Here is a 20,225-nt window from a genome sequence, read left to right on the forward strand (position 1 = left end):
AACCCGCGCCCCCCCCGGGACTGCCGGAACAAACACACGGTTTTACGGCTCTCTGGTCCGCCATTACGCAAAAGCGCAAAACTGGTAACACTGGCCCAGTGTGTGCAGACATTTAACCTTACCGATAAGCGATCGCACATATGCATGCATTTCGTGCGTACTAGCACGGTACGGAGAAAAACCTGTCCGCACGAATTTCCCTGCCGTTGGGTTGGTTAATGGTAGGTGGGCCCCGGAGACTGTCCGGAAATGAAATGGTCTCGTGTGAAAACTGCCACATCCGGTTAGGTGAGCTTTTTGGCTTTGGTAGTCTCGGACATAAACTCGGCTTGCAGGCGTGCAGCTCATATCCGGCTTCAGAAGATATATGATACATACATCTCCTGTAGTTTTCAACTCCCAATAGGCTTCCAAACTAACGCTGTCTAGTTTGTAGGCTTCCTTGTTGCGGTTCCCGGCCTGCCGAGAATGGTGCTGCTGGCGGAGAGTTGCGAAAAGCGGATCGCGCCATCTAGAAGACGGGTATCTTTCACCATCGGTGGTCGAACGACATCCAATTAAGAGGGCCCAGAAACCACAGGCCAGGCCGTTTTTTCCCAGTCTTTGGAGTGTTTGGAGCGAGACTGACGCAATGTGTCAACATTAGGTATCGGGCGTGTTCTTGCGGCACAACCGCGTAACGCATTCTTCGTTTGGCATGTGTACCACTGGCTGACCCGGTTACGTCACACGGTACAGTGTACCTGTGGGCCACACTGGACAACAGCTGTCGAACTTTTGTCTGCTGTCAAAAGACGATACCGCACAACGGCACCGGTCTTCATACGGTAGGACCGAGGATCAAATCCCATCCGGACTGTTCCCCCATAGTGAGGACTTGACTATCCAACTACGTGGTTATCATTAAGTCTTGTAAGCCAGAAATGGCAGTCATGACCTAAGAGGTCGTAAGGCTGAAGAACTCACACTCAGAGGCGGGACTCGCATCCCGGCTGCATCCTATCCAGAAGGGATTCACCTCTCAGTGATCATTCAAAACGCGCAGTATTTTCCACAGTGGGTAACGGTCATACAAATGCCGGTGTCAGCTGTTATTACGCTTTTTATCATTAAATATTACTAGAATGACTAGGTATTGTATAATTAAAGACTATTTTAGCACTTCTTTCAAAGCGCAAAACATTGGAAAAATATCAGTCTTACAAATGATATCAATCTCCGGCGTTACCTCGATAGTGCAAAACATACTTGATTGCCTGTCAAATTACAAAAATAAATTAAAAATTAATAAATTAATTCCAATTATTTAAAAATTTTGAACATAAAAATAATATTTTGCGATCATTTTCCACAAAAAAATTGTCAAAAAATCTATTATTTTCAAGTATAGGGTCTTTAGTTAGTTACATTCGGCAGATTAAATTTTTGTCAAAATTATCACAAATTTTGGTCAACAAAACTACAAATTTATACTTTCAAGGCTTATTTCTCAAGACAAGTGTGATTGAAAGACAAGATATTGTGATTAGTGTTTAGTTTAAGTATCTAGTTTATGAAAACCAATTTTGTTTTATACTAATGACGGGAGTCAGTATTTTCATTTTTATACAGACATTTACCCACTGTGCATTCGAGTGTCAAGTTTCATCTCGTACTATAATTATTCTACCAACAACCGTAACCGTTGTTTATTGATTTTCTTTTCAATCAGTTTGCCAGCGTATTGGCAAAAGGCTTGTGCAACAATCAATAACACTAACAAGATGGCTCCTCTTTCGTAACCTAAAAAAAAAAAACAGCACAGAAACATCCTCCCAGTTGCCGTCGGAAAAGTGCGATCGCTCATCCACCCATTGCACAATTCGCTGCACGAAAAAACACGCAGGCTAGCAAAACGAGGGGGGACCTGAAGAGAGCCAGTGAGCGAGAGTGAGGAAAGCTTTCATTTGGGGGAAACAACACTTTCAAAGTGACATTTCTAGCAAATGGCTAATCGAGCGATGATTATTATTATTACTACTAGCACAACAACTACTACCTGCCTGATCTTCAACACGCGTCTTCCCGTTCTCACTCGCTCTTTCTTTTCGCTCGCACCCGAATAAACACGGCAACACGGATTCGGGGACCAATTTCCGAGGCCCGATGCGGTACGCTTACGTAAATAATACACCCGTGTATGTGAGCTGCATTTTATGCAGGCGAGAAAGTAAGTGATGGAAGCTTTTTTTGTGTGTGCGAACAGCAGCAGCAGCTGTCAAACGGTTGCGAACGAGGAGAAATGCGACGACCTTCGGTCCGGACGGTTGGGATGTTAGTAGCGGGAAGTCTATATGGGATAGAAGGACGAAAATAGCGGCAGATTAATTTTAAATAACAATTTGTTTTAAAGACTTCAAGGAATTTTCAAATTGAACTTACAGACGAGAAGAGATATTCCAAGATCCGGTTCCAACGGTAGCCAAACCAACTTTAAGAACAATCAATACGTTTCTCCCTAGCCTTCAAAGGCGTAATTGGTAATTGGTAACGGTAATCTGTCAATTTGCCCTAGACCTGTACCGATCTCTATCCTACAGTGACCGACAAAATAAAGTGCAGAGCGTTTAATTTTCTTTCAATTTTAACTGCCTTGTTTTTTATTTATAGAGGTTTAGAAATTTTAACTGCTATTGATCTATTATTCTATATTTAAACTTAATATTTCAGCCCGTCCTTTATGAATAAAAAAATCTATACAGTCCTTAAAACAACTACACTAATACCTGTTTTTTTAAAGAATAAAAGAATGACTAACGTACGAAACGTGATGTTCAGTAGTAGTGTTTCTAGTGCTGTGGGATTAATTTAGCATTATTTTTCCAATTTGAAATCAGTTGTCAAAAATGCCTTATTAAAAATTGAAATTAATACATACGATATAAAAAATATTATTCACGCAGTGATGGCCAGACCCTATAGCCTTAGATATCAAAAATAATATAAAGCAAAATATGAAAAAAAGTCGTGTCTTTCCCATTAAAAGCTGTATGGCAGCAAAACAATATTCTTCAATCGCCACGCCAGATTTGTCAACGCTTACATCAAGGCTAGCCTATGAATTCTCAACTGGGATAATAGGTCTGGAAGCCATTCCACTGGAATAATCCGACAGGAATGGAATAAATCCTTGGGCTAGTGGCTGAGGAACGGGGTTCATATCCAGACCGCCTCTCCTTACGCAGGGCTTGACTGCGTTGCTAAGAGATCGCTCAAGGTTGTAGTGCTAAGGAAGAAGAAGAAGTGACTGAGTTATCCTACTGAGCCTCGTACCTTCAAGATTTCCCACCCAGCCCATTACGTTGCTTTATCCATAAACAAAAAATGCATTGAATATCATTGATGGGAAAATTAATCAGAAGAGTTGTTTTAATAGCAACTAGTCCATCCAAAGCATAGCAAATTTCTACAGCCAAGTGGCAGATTTCCAGAAACTAAATGCAAAATTCCATTATATGATCGCAAATTTCCACAACGGGATTACAATATTCCACTCTACAGTTGAACCATTCCATCGAGTGATTTAAAAGATCCATTCCAGAACGAAAGGAATCTTAAAAAAGAGGAACCGTTTTTTGTCGATCACTGTAAAGATCCCATGGCTGTTGGGTTGAGTGTTCACTGTGTCGATGTACCGAGTGTCTTCCAAAACAAGTGCGCCGCCATACTGCTAATTTCTGTCTAATGTTTTCCTTACCACTTCACTCCAGCAGATCGAGCATCTTACGGGTGGATACTGTTTACCGAAACGGGTTTTGTTATGCATTAGTTACGGAGTATTTGGCTGCAAGGGGGCTGGTTAGGGTTTCATAACACCCTGCGAGACATACAAACATATATCCTTGCTTCCAGCTCACAGTCACTCACATGTCCTCAGGCACTGGGCAGTTTATGTACCGCGCGCGTCACTCGATTGAATGTCCCAGAGATAATGATCTACTTCTTTTTTTTTTTGGAGCACACAATCCATCTCTCTCTTTCCCACCTAACTTCCCAATTTTTTTTTTGTTTAAGGGGGGGGAGGGTTTTCTTTTCCTCTTCTCGGGCAGTGGACCTTAACCCGCAAGACGGATGGTGTAACCCTCGGGGCACAGTGTTGCGCGAAAGGGAAGCCTCGAAATTTGGGGCATGCGTTTGATGGTCAGCGTCTAGTTTGCCGCCGGGGAAAAATAAGTCTTCTGCGTGTTTTCAATGACAGCATGCCAACCCCCGCCGATGAAAACAGGTTGCACGTGGGGCGTGTGTGCGCCCGCGCCACATGAATGCAACGTTGGAACGGTGAATTTCAGTACAGATTGACCTTCGCGGCCTGATGATGAATGGGATATTTCTGGGGGCTGTGTGCGAGAAAGGTGATCTGCGTCCTGCCTGCTCTCGTTCGTTGCTAACCAAGTTGATTCTGCATCTTGCAGAGCTACACGAGATACTGCTAGCGATAGATGTTATCGTAGGCGCTGCTCGCGCATTATCTCTTAATTGTAGCAAACCAGAGGTACAGATCCGGTTCCTTGCATACTTTCAAAAAGGTATGGAGTCGGCCCCATACACACTCGCCTTAAACGTCCTTGACAAGGAGGGCGGGGAGTTCACTGGCAAAACTGGATCGCATTCTTGGCCACATTAGTCACCGGTGTGCGGCGTTGCCTTTCTAATAAATTCTACCCTCCGTACCAGCTGTCGCATACTCGGATTGTTCGTAGGTCTCGCATTCCGCACCGAAAACTAACCACTTTCGGGGCGTTGCTTTGGTGACTCACCGGTACTCACCTCCGTGCACGTGCGCCCAAATGCAACTGCTGCCACCCCGTCAGTCAGCAGCTTTGGCTTGAAGCCTGCGATATTTATGACACCCAACCGGATTACAGCGCATTACAGTTGGACCTGTGAGGTCAGCGAATCAGGCACGGTGGTGGGGGGGGGGGAGGTGGAGAACAAAAAAGGACCCGCGACTTAAACCGCAAAGGTCAGCTCAAGGTACCACCTACTCACCGCAAGTCATTGTTTGCGGTCGCAGCGGTCTCTGCTACCCAGCGCCAACGCCCATTACAACCAAGGACGCAACGTCACATTTGCGGAGGGTCTTATTATAGGAATGGTCTTGCAAGAAAATGGCAGCACATTGCGCCCACCCTAGCCGAGAGGAGTACCGCACCTCTCGCTCGCTTCCTTCAACGTTCAGCCCATCCAAGGGCGTCCTTTGGTTCAGCAAAATAGGCCCAGCCGACTCGCATTTCAATTGGCTCCGTTCCGTTTCTTTCCACAGCAACCTTAACAGCAGCTGAACAAAAAGAATACTCAAGGGGAGAATAGCTTCTCTTTTTTTTTTTGTTTCGAACGATTTTTCCTTTATTTATTTCGTTACTTCGTCGCGTGATTTTTTGTTTAAAGTTTTTAAACGTCCTTACATATACAACTTCACGCAGACAGCATCGGTTTAGTGCACAAATGTCCTCACCCTGCTCACTTGGTTTTCTTGATATCTTTCTTTCTTTTTGAGCACTATTACAATATTCTGCGTTTCTGCGTGTATATGTGTGTGTGTGCAGGTATTTGATTTTTACTTCCAGCAGCAGCATTCCGCCGCCATCGCGCTGACTGTCGCCAGTGCAGTCTGTGTGTCAGTGTACGCATAAGCATCACGGCTTAACTGTGTCCTTATATCGTAGATAAAAAATAGTCTTATACAGTACATGTCTCTTAGCAAACACGGGGTACGGGGTGTTTTTGCCTGAAGTCATGGAACACCACAGTTTTTGTTTGTGGTTTTGCTGATGTCTTTTAGAAGACGTAGAACGTAGTGTGTGCGAATGTGAAATTGAATGAAAGATAGAAAAAGAAGATGATAGTAAGAAGAAGTCTAGTAAGTAGAAAAAAAAGTCAAGTAACGGATAAAAAAGGGATAAGAACAAAGAAACAATAAATATGGAGGAAGCTTAGCAAAAGAAGGGGAAAATAGAGCAGAAAGCCGAAAAGAGATAGAGAGCGGTACAAATAGATACTAATACACGAGTGAAACAATTCGATAAATAAACACAAAATGAAACAAATAAAAGACATAAATTTAGCATGCAATAATGTAAATGGAAAAGGTAACACGAATACCTCAGAATGGCTTCACGAAGTGGAACGGAACGAAATAATGTGTAGTAAAATTATAATTAAAAAACAAACTCAACACGCACACGCACACTAGCAAACACAAAACTTAAACCCACCCGATCAGTATGGAAGTAGTGGTTTCGGGGGGGGCTTAGTAATCGATGTTATGACCCCGAAGGAATGCATCAATCTGGCCGGGTGCACCCTGCGGTGGGCCCTGCGGCTGGATGAAGTAGTACTGCTGCTGTTGCTGGGGCTGGGGCTGGAAACGGTGCATCGGTGGTCCACCGCTCGTTACCTTCTTGGCCGCCTCGATCCGATCGGCACGAAGCTGGCTTTGCTGGAGCTCGAGCTGCTGGGCGAACAGCTGCTGGCTGTTGATGAACTGCAGCTCGTTCTGCTGCTTCTGGTAGAGCTGCTGCGGTATCTGGACGGTGGGCGGTCCTACGGGTCGGGCCGGTTGGGCGGGCTGGGCGCGGTACAGCGGTGACTGTTGCTGGAGCTGCTCGAGCGTAACGAGCTGACCGGCGCCAGGATGCTGGTGGTGTTGCTGCTGCTGCTGAGGTCCAGCGACGTACGGTTGGATGCGGTGGTTCAGCTGGAAGTCACCGTCGCTCTGGGGCAGCTGCTGGTAGAGTGCGGTATCGTACTGTCCCGAGGCAGGATCGAAGATAAGCTGCGACTGGTAGATCGGATTACCGGCGGCTAGCTGGGGCGATCCGGGCCGGCCGAAGGGCGAGCCGGTCGGTTTGGGCGCGGTGCTCGGTGCGGACGGGGTCGACGGGCTCGGCAGCTTGTTGTCGGCCTGGAAGCGTTTGAATTCGGCCTCGAAGTCGATCGAAGGGCCGCGGGTGCTGGGTGAGGTTGGTCGGTAGGTGGTAGGAGCGAGCGTAGGCTGTGTTGGCAGCGGTGACACACGGTACACGGGTTTGGGCGTAATGTTCACCGGGAGCACGGTTTGCGGTTGCTGAGGTGCCGGACTGTGGAAGATCGTTGGTGTTGGGTTCGGTGTGGTGCTTACGATCTGCACACGCGGCCGCTGCGTCGTGGTGACGGACCCGGCGAACGGGCGGGCAGCCGGTCGGGCTGATCCACGCTGTCCGATCTGTACCTCCTCCTCCGCATCGGCGGCCGATTCTTGCTGACGGCGATCCTGATAATCGTTCTGGAACACGGTGGTCGTTGGACGTGCTGCAGGGGCAGGCGTCGAGTGGTGGCGGGCAGGTGCGGCAGCGGGCGTAGGACGTGCAATAGCTACCGGACGACGTACCGGGTAGTTCTGAGGCACATTTTCGTTCGAATCATCCTGGCCACCCTCGGAACGATCGTTCTCCTCCTCCTCGCTACCGTCCGGATTGTTCGGATCGCACGGATTGCCGGACACGTACGTGAACTCACGCTTGTTACCGTCCGGATCGATGTAACCATACTTTCCGCGTACCACGCAGTCCGTTCCACGCGTTTCCTCCTTGAACGATCCATCGGCCGCCTCATAGCCGAACGTAAACGAACCGTCATCGTTCACCTTGCTGTAGTTGCGGATCGTCTGTACCGGCGGTGCACGGGACTCGCTGGCAGGCGCCTTCTGGCGTGCTGCCACCGGTGCTGCCGTCGTGCTCTTGGCCACCGGTCGCTGATACTGCGTGTCGGCACGAGGACGGGCAGCTGCTACCGGCGCACCGTACTGACCACCACCGTAATCTTCGTCCGACGACGCTACCAACACCACATCGCCAAGCCGCTCCTGTGCCCGGGCATAGTACTGCTGGGCCTGGGGACGGTTGTCCTGCTGCTGGCCGTCCTCCGAACTGTCCACATACTCGGCACTGGATGGTGCGGCTAGAACGCGCTGTCGGAGACGCTGCTGCTGCTGTTGTCGGCGCGTCTGTGCATTACCTGCCGCCGCCAACACCACGATACCCACCGCCAACGTTAACCACTACAACCAGTCAGGAGCGAGAGAGAAAACGAGAAAAAGATTCATTAGTACCAACTAGTTGCGCGCGATTTGAACGCAGAGCGTTCGTTCGTGATGGAAAGCATCCACCGCTAACCGCTGCTCTGCCTGGCAGTCTCTCTGAGAGGTGTGCTTAGAACGATTAATATTCATTCCATCCTGACACTCAAAAACGGTTGTAAAATAATTAGACCCCCGGTTGGGCCTCGACCCAAGTCAAGTGCGTAACAAGCGGGGTGAGTTAAAATAAATCTTTATTATCTCATACCGCTACCGAAGCGTCTCTTGATTGTCTTATTATTTCTATTAGCCACTTTAACCATACGGAGAAAACAAAAGAAAGTGCCAAGTGCAGGCAACAAAAACAAAGCACCGACACAAAGAAAAGAAGGGGGAAAATACAGGAACGAATGCTAAACGTAATTAAAATTTAACTTCCTACTCGCTTCCATCCGAGTTGGTAGGAAAGAAAATGCAAACGGAAGATGGTGGTGGTGGATACATGGTAAATGAAAATGGAAATTTATCGCACTTTCCGGACATGAAGAAGTTAGGTGTACCATGCATTTTCGCAGGGTACGATTACGAAAAAAACACACACATAAACGGAAACGAACGGGAAAAAACGATGCAACTGATGGGTAAGTAGCGTCTTTAATTGCAAGAAGAAGAAGAAAATGCAAATTCCCGCGGGTGGGGGAAAATTGTGGCGGCTCATGACAGCAATAATCACCTCCAACAAGAGCGTCACAGGCCACAGGGCAACTCATCCCTCCCGGTGGAGCTTGGCGTAGCGAGAAACACAGGCAGAAAAAAACAAACATGACGCCCCTGCCGCCGGAGCCCACCGTGGAAATTGCTTTTCATTAATAAATCAAACACACGTGGGTGGGCCGCGGGAAAAGTTGGGGGGAAAAAGGCATACGGAAGGCGGGTGAACCTTTTTAGCGAACCACCCGAAGCAGCAGGCGGGAGAGAAAATTGGTATCTCAAACAAAAGGGTGACTGAAGCGAATTAAACGGTTCTCCACAAAGCGCGGTAAAGATGCAGGTTGTGGAGAGCGCGGGGGGGGGGGAGAAGACAAGGAAGGGTGTGCTAATGGGGTGTTGCGACTTAATAGCGCAATGGCGTTGCCGTTTCAGTGGCACAAAACCCCTTGTCCCGGTCCCGGGGGACGATTGGTACGCTGGTTGCTGTCAGCGACTGCTGCTAAGGCGAGGTGCAATTATGCAGCTGAGCGATCGAACTAATGGAGATGAATGCCGCACTTTGCTGGCAGCACTTGGAAGAGTGCCGCTGCTGCCGTTTATACACACACACACCTTTTCCCAGCCTCACTTTCCGATTAGTACATCCGTAGTTCCGGAAGCGAGAGAGAGTACGCGGTTGGAGGAACTCATTTCCGGATTCCCGCATCAAGAGTGCTCCCAAACATCAGTGACTTCCCGATTCCGTGGCCCCGGTACTACGTCAGCCCAACCAGTAAGAACCCATTAGCAAAATGGATTGCATTGCTCTCACTATTGACTTGAAATCCTGGAATAGCTGAGACCTTTCGGAATCCTCACACAATCATAAGCCGAAGCAAAATGCCAAGTCCTCACACTTCTTGATGCAGACAGTTCGGAAACGGATTCAAATTTTGCCAATGGCAAGATGTGTAACATTATTAATGAATCGCATCTTTACGAGCACGAGATGGCTCCGAGGGACCCACTGGCTCTCGACACGGACGGTAATTTTGAAGATTTTTATGATCCTTCCACAAATAAACTTCGTCACCGTCACCGTCAGAAACACGGAGCATTTAAATTAGCCTCTCCGAAGCTGAAGACGACAGCGAGCTGAGGGTGTCGTGAGGAGTTGCGTTTAGAGCTACGGGAAGTTTTAATTGAATTTTCCATCGAAGTCACAGGCACCCCGGATGCTTTTGGCATTGGTCCAGTTGTGCTGCACCGGTACCCATAAAGTGGTTTATGTTTCGCCAACATCTTCGCTATTCCAAAGCAAACAAAAAAAAATCACAGACGCAATAGCGCTAGCTTCTCGAGCCCATCGCCAGGGGGACGCGAACGGAATTGGCATGGATTCCAACGGTCGATGGAGGTCGGTTGCACCTTTTAGCCTTCTCCTTCGGTACGGTATCGATGCACTATTTTCGGGTCAGGAGATTTATCGCTTCCCGGCGTGCTGTGGTGCTGCTAAATCAAGATGGCGTCCAGGTGGGTGACGGGGGCTCGATAATATGCGAGCCGAGCGGCTGGCACGGTAATTAAAATCGGTCCTCAGGTCTCACTCGCGTTCGTCCGCTTCTACCGACGAAGGTAGTAAATCGCCATCCCAACCCTTGGTTACCGTGGTAATTTGTGACCGAAAACAATCAATTTGTGGGCCACACAGTTTGATGCCATTCTGCCATTGCCCAATGCCTCCCGGGGGGATGGGGAGCACCTTCGAGCGGAGCAAGAACACGTGCCCGCATCCTTGACATTTAGCGTCAACATGGTGCCCGGGCCCGGTGTAGTGGAGCGGTAAGAATGTCCAGCTGTCCTAGATTGAAATGCGATACCCAGATGTGTCTGAAGAGCTCGAAAATCGATCCCGTACGGAAGGCATTACCCGGGGCCGACCTTAGCCAATGCTGTGGAGTCTGTCGCATGCTCCAAAAACCGACGCTTGGGTACAGGTGAGAACCATACAGGCGGCTTTGATTAGGTAAGACATTTTCAAACCCAAAGTCCCGTTTTCTCGACAAACTGCAATGTCGGTAACGCAACGGTCACATCACAGTTGCTCCACATATTGAAGTCACGGCCTTCTACAGCAAGCAAACGCGTACCGGCATCACCACGGTATGACGTCGGCGCGCACTGGTAATCGTTTCTTGTTTCCATTTCAGATTCACTTTCAATCGTCATTACGAAGCGGTATCCCGTTACCACCGGCAATGGACCGTGTCTCGCACTGACAGCTGGCCACGGAAAACAGAAATAATAACAAACCCGAGCTCTCTCTCTCCCTCTCTCTCTGTCTCTCTTTCTCTCTCCCTCGCACTCTTCGGTATCGCTTGCCCTTTTGCTGGGGCAGCAGCCATCCCGCACAAACACCGTATCCCCCCGAAATCACCCGGAGGACGCTCTTAACGAGCGATCACTTCTCCGCTCCGCTTGCAAGCGGAACGCGCGTGTGAAGCACTTTCCTTTGCGATCTTCACGGTCAAGTCCAGCTCGGTAAGCTGGAACTTGAACGCGAACGCATGAGAAAAAAAAAACAAACAAACGCAATTATTTCCCATCCCAACACATCTCAACACCTCTCCCCAGGGGGGCGAACGTAAGATTTCTTCTTCCGTTGGCCTTTTTTGCGGGCGAACGACGCGAATGAGAAAGTATTACACTATCATTTGTTTTGATTCCGGCCTTTTTGTGTTGCTTCCCAAGCGGTAACGCTGTTTTTCTTTATTTCTCAAACTCACTAACCTTTGTTTGTTTTTTTGCACAACTAGTGCACCGCAACTGGATGAGGGTGTCCGGTAGCATTGATGCTGGGACCGCAAATTTTCACATACCGGAACATGCAGGTTACAGTTTTGCGGCTCACAATGCACCACAGCGGTTTCTTCGCACATCGCGGCGTTTCAGGGTGATGCGGTTGCAACATCGCTAAATTGCATCCCAAAAAAAAAACCCATGGGAACGCCAGCGGCAAACGCATGCCTAAGTTTGCAAGGCCACCGCTTTGTTGGGTGAGAATTTTGCCATTGGTCCGCACAATAATTGCTTCGCTGCTGCACAAGAGTGGTTTCAGCGCAAAAATTCGCATATCCATTTTTGTTTGGCCACGCGAATGCCGGTGATGGTCTGGCGCAACAAATAGGTTGCTTGTCAAAAATGGTTGCTTATTGGTAGTGGCAACGGAATCTGAAACGTTCAGAACAATTACGTAAGATAAGCTTGCGTGGGACGCTAGCTCAATAGAGAGAGATAGAAAATTTAAAAAATACATGCGTAATTGGAATACTTTTCCGACGCTGAATTACACGCGCAGACTGAAAAGGTAAACGCTTACGACGCTTAAAGCACCAACTCAAAGCATCACTAGTAGTAGTGTTATTTTGCTGCCTTCCCCAATACACACACTGCCACATTCGCCATGCGAGATTCCCGTATGGCAAGAATGACAGGACACGCGCGACGAAACAAAGAGGCCTCACCACGCAAAACGGCCTATTACGTAACGATCCACCGATATTCAGCTCTGGCGGTCACTAATCCCGATCGTGGACAGTCGGGTAGCGCTTACCAACACCTGAAGAATGCAGTCACCCCCACCACGGGATACTAAATCACTCTCCTTCTCTTTCTATATCGCTTACTTTCCCTTTCAATTCTACCACCGGTTTGATTGCTTCCTCGTTCACGCTCCATTCGGGCATAAGTAGATCACGCTTCTTCCCCCTTTTTCATCCGCATTTCGTTCACGATCCATTAGTGCGTTCCCAGGTGCAAAACCCGAACACGCAGGTACGTGCGATCGATCAAAACCATTTAGATGGATCTTTACCGTTTGCTCTGATTAACAGAACGCGCGACGTGTACGCTGCTTAAAAGCGTTGTGCAGCGCAACGGTAGGGACTTTGCTTTGCAAATTGTTGACGCAACGAGCGTCCCCGCGATCGTGTGTAATTATCTCGCATTTATTTAGTCTCGTACCCACCACAAAAGGCGACAAAGTTCGTTGGCACGAAAATCGCCAATTTGTTCAAGTAAATCACCCGCTTCAGGATGGTGCAGCGCTAAATCGACTTCAAAAACCTTCACTTTTCACACACATACCCGTCGCAGGTAAATACCGTGTGTCCATCTTTGATTTAATAACATGTGCGTTTCGGGTCCCGTTGTCATCTTGGCGGGTGGTATGGGAAAATGATGGGTAGCATGGGGCATCTAGGGGGCCTTACATCCTCCCGCCAGTGGATGTCCACGGCTCGCAACAGTTCGCGCACCGACGTAGGTTTGAAATCAACTTGTTGCAAACGAACCGAACCACAACGAAAGACAACTACAAAGGAGGGACAGAAGAAAAAAACAGAAGAAGAAGCGCGCTGCCTGCTGCGGCTGCCGTGGCGGCCGATGATCCGTTCTCATCACATCATTACAACTTCTCCCGGCCTCAACCTTACCGCAAACCTCCACAAAGCACCCGGGAGCGCACCTTACCACCTCCCAAAAAAGCTGACACCACCACCAGCATGTTATGCTTTATGCTGCGTTATTGTGGGAAGACGGCCCGAGGGCAAAATGTAAACATATTCTCACGGGTTCGAGCTAGTCGAGGGGTTAGGATTATACCACCGCCCGGCAGGTGAGCGTCCCAAGCGTCGCTCCCAGCTACAACCGTAAGCTGCACTTAAGCTGACGGTGTACCGCAACGAGCGTCCGTGTAGAGTCTGGGGCCTATCGTTCGTACCGTTTTTTTTTTTTTGTCGGATCATCTTCATCTGCGGTGCCAAATCGTGTGCCACACTGCAATCGCCATCTAGAAACGCTGATTGCATCCGTAACGTAAATACATCGATCCTCCCCCCCTCCTTCTCCGACAACTCCACATTCAATTGCCAGTGCACCGAATACTATATTGGTTAGGAGACGACAACGAAAACATAAAAACAATGTCTCACATATCGTGTTATCGCAGCCCGCTGACAGGCGGTTGGGAGCGAAACCAATTGAAGCGAACAGGCCGAGCCATGGGAAGTGGTGTGCCGCGTATGGGACACGGCGATTCTCACGGCGCATTCTTCTATTAGGTCGCCGCGTGTGGCAACCGCGCTCTGGAAAGGGGAGCATCTTCACCTGCAAAGGTCAGCGCGCGTGAAGAAATGTGCGAGCGGAACGCCGAAATGTCCGTGCCGTTCGGGCTGCGGTGAGAACGCGCCACCTTCGGTGCTCTGTTTCGCTCGGTTTGTCCTTCGGTCGGGCTAGGAGGATCGCTGGGGACTGGGTTCTTCTACCGCCACAAACCAGCTTCAAATACGCGTTCGAGGTGTGTGATCGAGCTTGAAGTGCACCCTGCACGGTGAAAAGAACCGCTCGCCACGATTGTCAAACACGCAGCCTCGATGATGACCCAAGAGACGGAGATTTCTCCCCCCCACGTTTGGCGCTCGTGACACCTCGGAATCGCCAACCACAAAAGGACGACCATTACGAGGGTGGTGATTTCTGACCGAAAGGGAAATGCGAAACCCCTCTTACCCGCACAACGAAGCACGTGAAAAACTGTGGCGCGGTAGTAGTAAAAGTAAAACAAACTAAAACAACCTACCCCGTGTGCGCGGGCCTCGAGGGGGAATGCTTGCGTCACGGCACGCAATTGTATGATGCAATTGGCTGCGATCGAATAAGGCATGAACCAGCCGAATCAAAGCATAAGTTACATAAAAGAAGTGCGGCAATTAACGGCGGCCCGAAGTGGTCGATATCACTCGGCAAATGCAGGGCACAAGTCCAAAAACTAGTTTACTTTTGATGGACAGCGGAAAAGGGGGTTTTCGGTAGAAATGCGTCTTGTCTGGTGCTCTTGTTATTCTGACCCGATTGCAACGCTATCACACATACACACACGAACGCGGCAGCCCCGTGGCTGCTTAGGGGCTGCATTATGGTTGTGAGGTGTGAAGCGGTGTTGGCTCGGAATATATGGCACCTAGGGAAACAAAAAAAAACTGTGCCACTCTGTGTGTGTGTTGCTGTTTACTTCAAACGCTCCATTGACGCAATGATCGAACCGACCAGATACGTTCCGATCCTGCCAGAAAGACAGGTCCAGTGCCGGCTGGTGAAAGGATACATGATACTGGTTTTTTTTAGTGCGTCCTTGGCATAATCTCGCCCGCCTTATCATGAGAAAGTGGTTCGAACGTGTGTTCCAACGCACAATCCATCCCTTTTTTTTACACGATCCTGCACAATACTACTTACCGTTCCTTGCATACGCATTCTGTACAGATGGCGCCTTTCCGCTGACGCGCTGCTGTTTAGGGGCTGATAGATGGTAGCAGATGTCGCCTACGCACACCGCTGCTATGCTGGGCAGGGAACAGAACAGGATTTGATCGTGTGGCTTTGAGGAATCTTTTTGAGGAGTTCAACGACTCCAGATGCTGATGGGTATTAGTACCCACAGTTGGAGAGTTTCTGTTCTGGTTTTGTTGCTTATCTCGGAGGTGAGGTCGCTCACCCGTTCACACTAAGCAACGCGCTCGGTCACACACACGCGTGCACGCACGCACACACACACACAGCTCGCTCTATAGAACTGTCCGCAAAATCTACGCTACGAGTTGCATGAAAGACGGTGTTCGGCTACTACGGGCTGCTCTTTTTTTCGCACTCAACGTTCAACTCGCGCAACACGCACTGCACACGTTGATTACGCTTTACCGTAATATACACTGTAAGAGAGTAACATTTGATTAGGATTGGAAACGGAAAGAGACAAGGATTCGAACAACCAGTCATCTGAGCGTTTGATGAGTCAAAAACGAGCTCTGCTGACAGTAAAATGCAGATCATTCCGGTATAGGGAAATGAACGAATTCCATCTCATAAAGCACCACAGGCAACCAAGCAGGGTTAGTGGTGAGACATGAAATAAATTTTCAAGGGCCACAAGACTGGGGGCATGGGAAGAAATGTCTGGAAGGGCGATTTACTTTCTAAAACCGAAAGCTCTGTTCCCTTCCAGAGCGGTACCCTACACGTGTGTAGGTGTGTATGTGTGTGTGTATGGGAATTTTGGATCCGCTCCTAGATCCGCTTCGAACCGGCAGGCATCAATAAAAGTGAAATTTAGGAAGCCCAACCACCGACGCGTGGCCTAAACTAGAATCAACCCCCGTGGCGTGTAGGCGAGAAGAAAACTAGGCGCGCGGGAGACGCTTAAACAGCGCTTTTGATTCCGGGCACGCGCGGCTGAGCGTAGTGTTGTTGTTGTTGTTGTGTGTCTCCCGCTTTTTATTGGTGCAGTCGCCCTAACTCGTTCCTCCGCGATCGTTCGCTGCCATCTTGCCCGGGCGGTACTTTTACTTTCTACTTCCAATTTCGTTCCAGTTCGATTTCCCGGGCGCCAAACCCTCCTGCAACGGCCCGGAATCCATTGAAAGCGGTTTTTCAGAAGCTGTGTGTGTGTGTGTGCTGGTGTTTGATGGTGTTGGCCAACTGGTGAGCGAGAGGGGGCTCTATTAGCTTGGTCGGTGCAGTTGGCCGGTTGGCATTTTATCGTGGAAGCAGGATGACGACATGGAGGATGGTAATACGACATTCAAACCGTTCACATACACACACGGGCACACACACGGGCACATACACGAAGGCGAATATATTCGCAAGGCTGGTGAGTAGTACAACTTCAAGTACAACTCGAGCAAAACACAGTTAGGATCTCCAGGATCTCTGGAGAACCTAGACTTAGTATGGGATATTCGAGGAGCTGATTGAATGTTCGAACTTAAAGCAAATCCCTGTCAGAAACAAAAATCCTGATTAGAGCCTCCGACAATTTCCTTGAAGATCTCTTCCAACTGTCCCTATCTGGGCATGTACGTTAGGCACAACGGTTCAGTTCATTCGTTCACATTAACTCCGGATAGCACTGTCCTCACTGTCACACCTCACTTTCACACCTCACTTACACTGCACACCGAACTCGCACTCGGGAAACAAGGGTTTTTTTTAAGGAAAAGGGATGTACTCAATCTTACGGTGTTTTCTTGTTGTTTTTGTGTGTGAGTGTGTATTTTTCTTTCTCGGTGGCCCTAGTGTTCACCGTGGAACGTGTCTTTGCAAAATGGTATCCAGTGCTACCAGCGCCACTGTATTTTATAACATTCACCACCACCTCGACGAGTTGTCGAGCCACGCGGGGGTGGGGGGTTGAAAAACAGCTCCACCGAGTCCACACCGACTCGGATGTGGAGATGGAGATATGGAGTGACTCTTGTACGGGCGTGGTAAGAGCGAGAGCGGGAGTGAGCGCGATCGTGGGAGAGCGAGAGCGAAAGCAAGATCGAACGGGCGAAATGTCGTGATCCCATGGTAGTGTGGCAGAGGGGGGGGGGGGGGTGACTCGAGCTCCGGTCCCTCGAAACCGTTTCGTACATAGGCGGTGGGCGAAACGGGGCCTGAACCAAGGAAGGGAAACCTGAAGTTGACAGATGAAAGAAGCGGATCGCCCGAACCAGCCCATATGGCTGCAAAATCCGCACTCACACCGTGACGTAGCCGACGTGCGAGGGTTCTGCAAAAAGTTTCCTCCAGCTGGCAAAACCCTAGCCACTTTAAGGGTTTCACACGTTCCTGGATGCTGTGGACAAGCGTGTGTGTGTTCACGCCGCAGTGTGTCTGTCCAAGATCCTTACCGAGATGAATGAAGCTGCTGGTGCTCGCAAGTAACCCTCGGTGTTATAATCGTCCACAAACCGGTTCGCCGAGCTATTCTTGGTGATGCAGACAAAGACGCTCACCATTCATCGCCTAATCCCAGACTAGGGACTTTTCGCAACACCCACATAAGTTGGGTTAGCTCACACGTACATCACCGACAAGACGATCTCGCTAGGCCGAGACACAAAAAGGTGGACTTGGGTGGACGGGGTTTAATATTCTGGTTTTTAGGAGATCTATGGGAAGCGGATCAAAACTACGCAGCCACCACTATTTCAGCCACGTAAGGAATCGATGAATGAAAATCTCAAACCTTTCCTCGAGAGGAGTTCCACAACCTATCCGCAAGAAAGCTGTCCCTAGCCTAGCCTCAGAATATCTTGAAGTTCAAGTAAAGTGACTTTTCCCCCCTAAACTTATGCTTTGATGGAAAATTCGAGAAATTTGGTAAACATCAGACAAAGTCTCTCACGCGAGCCGTAGTGTCTCGAACCGGCTCTACCGCCACGAAGAAAACCAAAATCCGTTACCCTTAACTTCAACATTAACTCCAAACAGCTTTAGTCCACGCTTTAGCCAGTGCTATACCGGTCGCTTTGTGACTGTGTGTGTGTTTGTGCGTTTGCGTAGCTAGATTCTTGTTGTCGCTCAGTTTTAAGCCGATTGGAACACCACCAATCTGACCTCGACAGTGACATTTCAATCGTAAACGGATCTGCTGCCCAAAACAGCAGAGGGCCGCCACATCCTGCCTTCTCATGCGCAAACAGCCGTCACTACGCTGACGACCTGACCTCTGACTACTCTTCTGCTCACTCTGCCATTAATTAGTCAAAGTCCCAGCTCGCGCACACGAATGCGAATTTAGCTTTGGCACCTCCGCTGGACTGACGGTACGAATGGCCAGGACAGGGATGCTTCAGGGTTGAGAGGTTGTAATTATGTCCGGAACAGTCCTAACAAAAGACGATTTGTTTTTTCTTCTTTATTGCATACCATCTCGGGCGAAACAGAAGGGGTTGGGATCTTCATTTTATCGCACTGGTTGGTAAACCCCAGCAACGACATTTGATTGATTCCCAATCACAATCGCGATAGCATGATCGATGGTACGGACTGTCTAATGGAAGCCGAGAATTAATGCACTGGCCATTTTAAAATTAATTGTGTGGTTTTTTTTTTTGTGATGCTTTACAACAAAACGAGTCAAACGAATTCCACAAGTCACGCGCCGAGAACCTCCCGTTTAATCATCATTAAGTAGCGTTTCCGTTCACGCATCGGTAATGTTTTGATTGGTTGCCCGTCGCACCGTTCGCCATTCTAGACGGATTCTTTATCTAGAATGGTGGCGTACAGCACTGCCACTCTTCGTAGCCATTTTGTCGTAAAACACGCAACCTTGAGCCGGACCGGAGATTGTTTGGGCAACGGTTTGTCCAGTTCACTTCCCCGTTGTGTTTGGTGCCCGGTAACGTGGTGCTTTTCCACGGAAAATCGACCCGTGAACCTATGAAGTAACACACGCGCGCGTGCGCCAAAAACCATTTCACTTTCCCAAACAACGGGATCAAACATGGCCGCTGTCAGCGACATATGACAACGGTGTCTTCCGCTGGCTGTTACTTTCGGCGAAAGCTTTCGATTTTTCCATTCGCTGGTAGGAGGGGTTTTCCAACCTCCAAAAACGCTACGCGAGGTTAATGATTTTGTCGGATGATGCTTTTCTTTGTCATGGCGGCATATGTCATGGCGGCTTTGGCCGTCCCGTTACTAATCTATTCCAGTTCGCATGTTGGTAGGGGAGGCTTTCCCTTCATTTGAACGAGCAAGCTGAATGATGTTCACGAATCGGGCTTTAAAGGCTTTAAACGTTAATGTTTTATTCCTGCGCTTTTTTTTCTGCCGGGATTCACCTGCCCGGAACAGAAACGATGAAAGCTGGTTTGTGGTTTGATCCGTAAAGTCCGGGCCTCGTGGGGAAGGACGGACGGAGTAGACGGGAGGAGGAGGAATTGTTTTTTGGCAATTGTTTTTGAAACGGTTCGATCGTTAAGCGACCGTCACTAGAGGACCGTACCGTCTTGCCTACGATGCATAACACATGTGCGCGGTTCGTACGCCATCTTTACACCAGTCCGCCATTTTTGCGCGGCAAGATAGGGCGCGGAGAGAGAGAGTTTTCATTTTTCTAGCATTTTACTAGCGACCATTAGCAGCACAATTTATGAGCCTACACACCGTGATGGTAGACGGTGGACATATCGTCTTTTTCCGCCGACCAATGTCGCCGTGGAAGCAGGTGGAAATGAGTGAGTGCGATTGTGAGCGGCACATGGCCGCTCACGGTTGAGTGGGTGCAGTGGTTCCGGTAGCCAGCCTGCTAAACTGGGTGGGGGGGACGTATCAAACGAACCGTGCCACAAACGGCCCCTTTCGCTGCTAAGGAACTTGTCCAACACTTTCAAGCGGTATTGGCGGAAATTGTCCAAAGGCTCTCGGTAGTTGAAAATAGCAGTTCAGGGTGCGATGGAGAATTTGCTTTGAACAACGGTTTTAAAGATATAAATCCTGCAGGATATTATTGGGAGCCAATTACGCAATGTTTCTCTGTGGACATCACAGAACAGAGCACATCAGTTCAGGAAAGTTGGAGAAATGATTTTAAAATAATGGAAGACGA

General features: G+C 48.9%; 1 protein-coding gene and 1 long non-coding RNA gene across 6 annotated transcripts; both read right to left on the reverse strand.

The window, feature by feature from the left end:
* Positions 1-1,525: 1,525 nt before the first annotated feature.
* On the reverse strand, positions 1,526-2,641 carry LOC118517443. The gene is made up of 2 exons (XR_004908300.1): positions 2,422-2,641; positions 1,526-2,329 (listed from the first exon to the last, which is right to left on the reverse strand). It is a non-coding gene; the product is annotated as an uncharacterized LOC118517443 (long non-coding RNA).
* Positions 2,642-5,355: 2,714 nt separating this feature from the next.
* LOC118517444 (RNA polymerase II degradation factor 1-like) lies at positions 5,356-16,966 on the reverse strand. 5 transcript variants are annotated; one of them, XM_036063574.1, is made up of 3 exons: positions 16,861-16,966; positions 15,080-15,552; positions 5,356-8,077 (listed from the first exon to the last, which is right to left on the reverse strand). In XM_036063574.1, exons 2-3 carry the CDS (start codon positions 15,095-15,097, stop codon positions 6,290-6,292), a joined length of 1,806 nt encoding a protein of 601 aa, XP_035919467.1. In that variant the 5' UTR covers positions 15,098-15,552; positions 16,861-16,966; the 3' UTR covers positions 5,356-6,289. The 5 variants fall into 5 exon arrangements, with proteins under 5 accessions (XP_035919467.1, XP_035919470.1, XP_035919468.1 ...); XM_036063577.1 differs by having other exon boundaries at positions 15,080-15,186; positions 16,792-16,955; XM_036063575.1 differs by having other exon boundaries at positions 16,792-16,955.
* Between the last annotated feature and the right edge of the window lie 3,259 nt (positions 16,967-20,225).

Source organism: Anopheles stephensi, chromosome X, assembly GCF_013141755.1.
Source record: "Anopheles stephensi strain Indian chromosome X, UCI_ANSTEP_V1.0, whole genome shotgun sequence".
Lineage (NCBI taxonomy): Eukaryota > Metazoa > Arthropoda > Insecta > Diptera > Culicidae > Anopheles > Anopheles stephensi.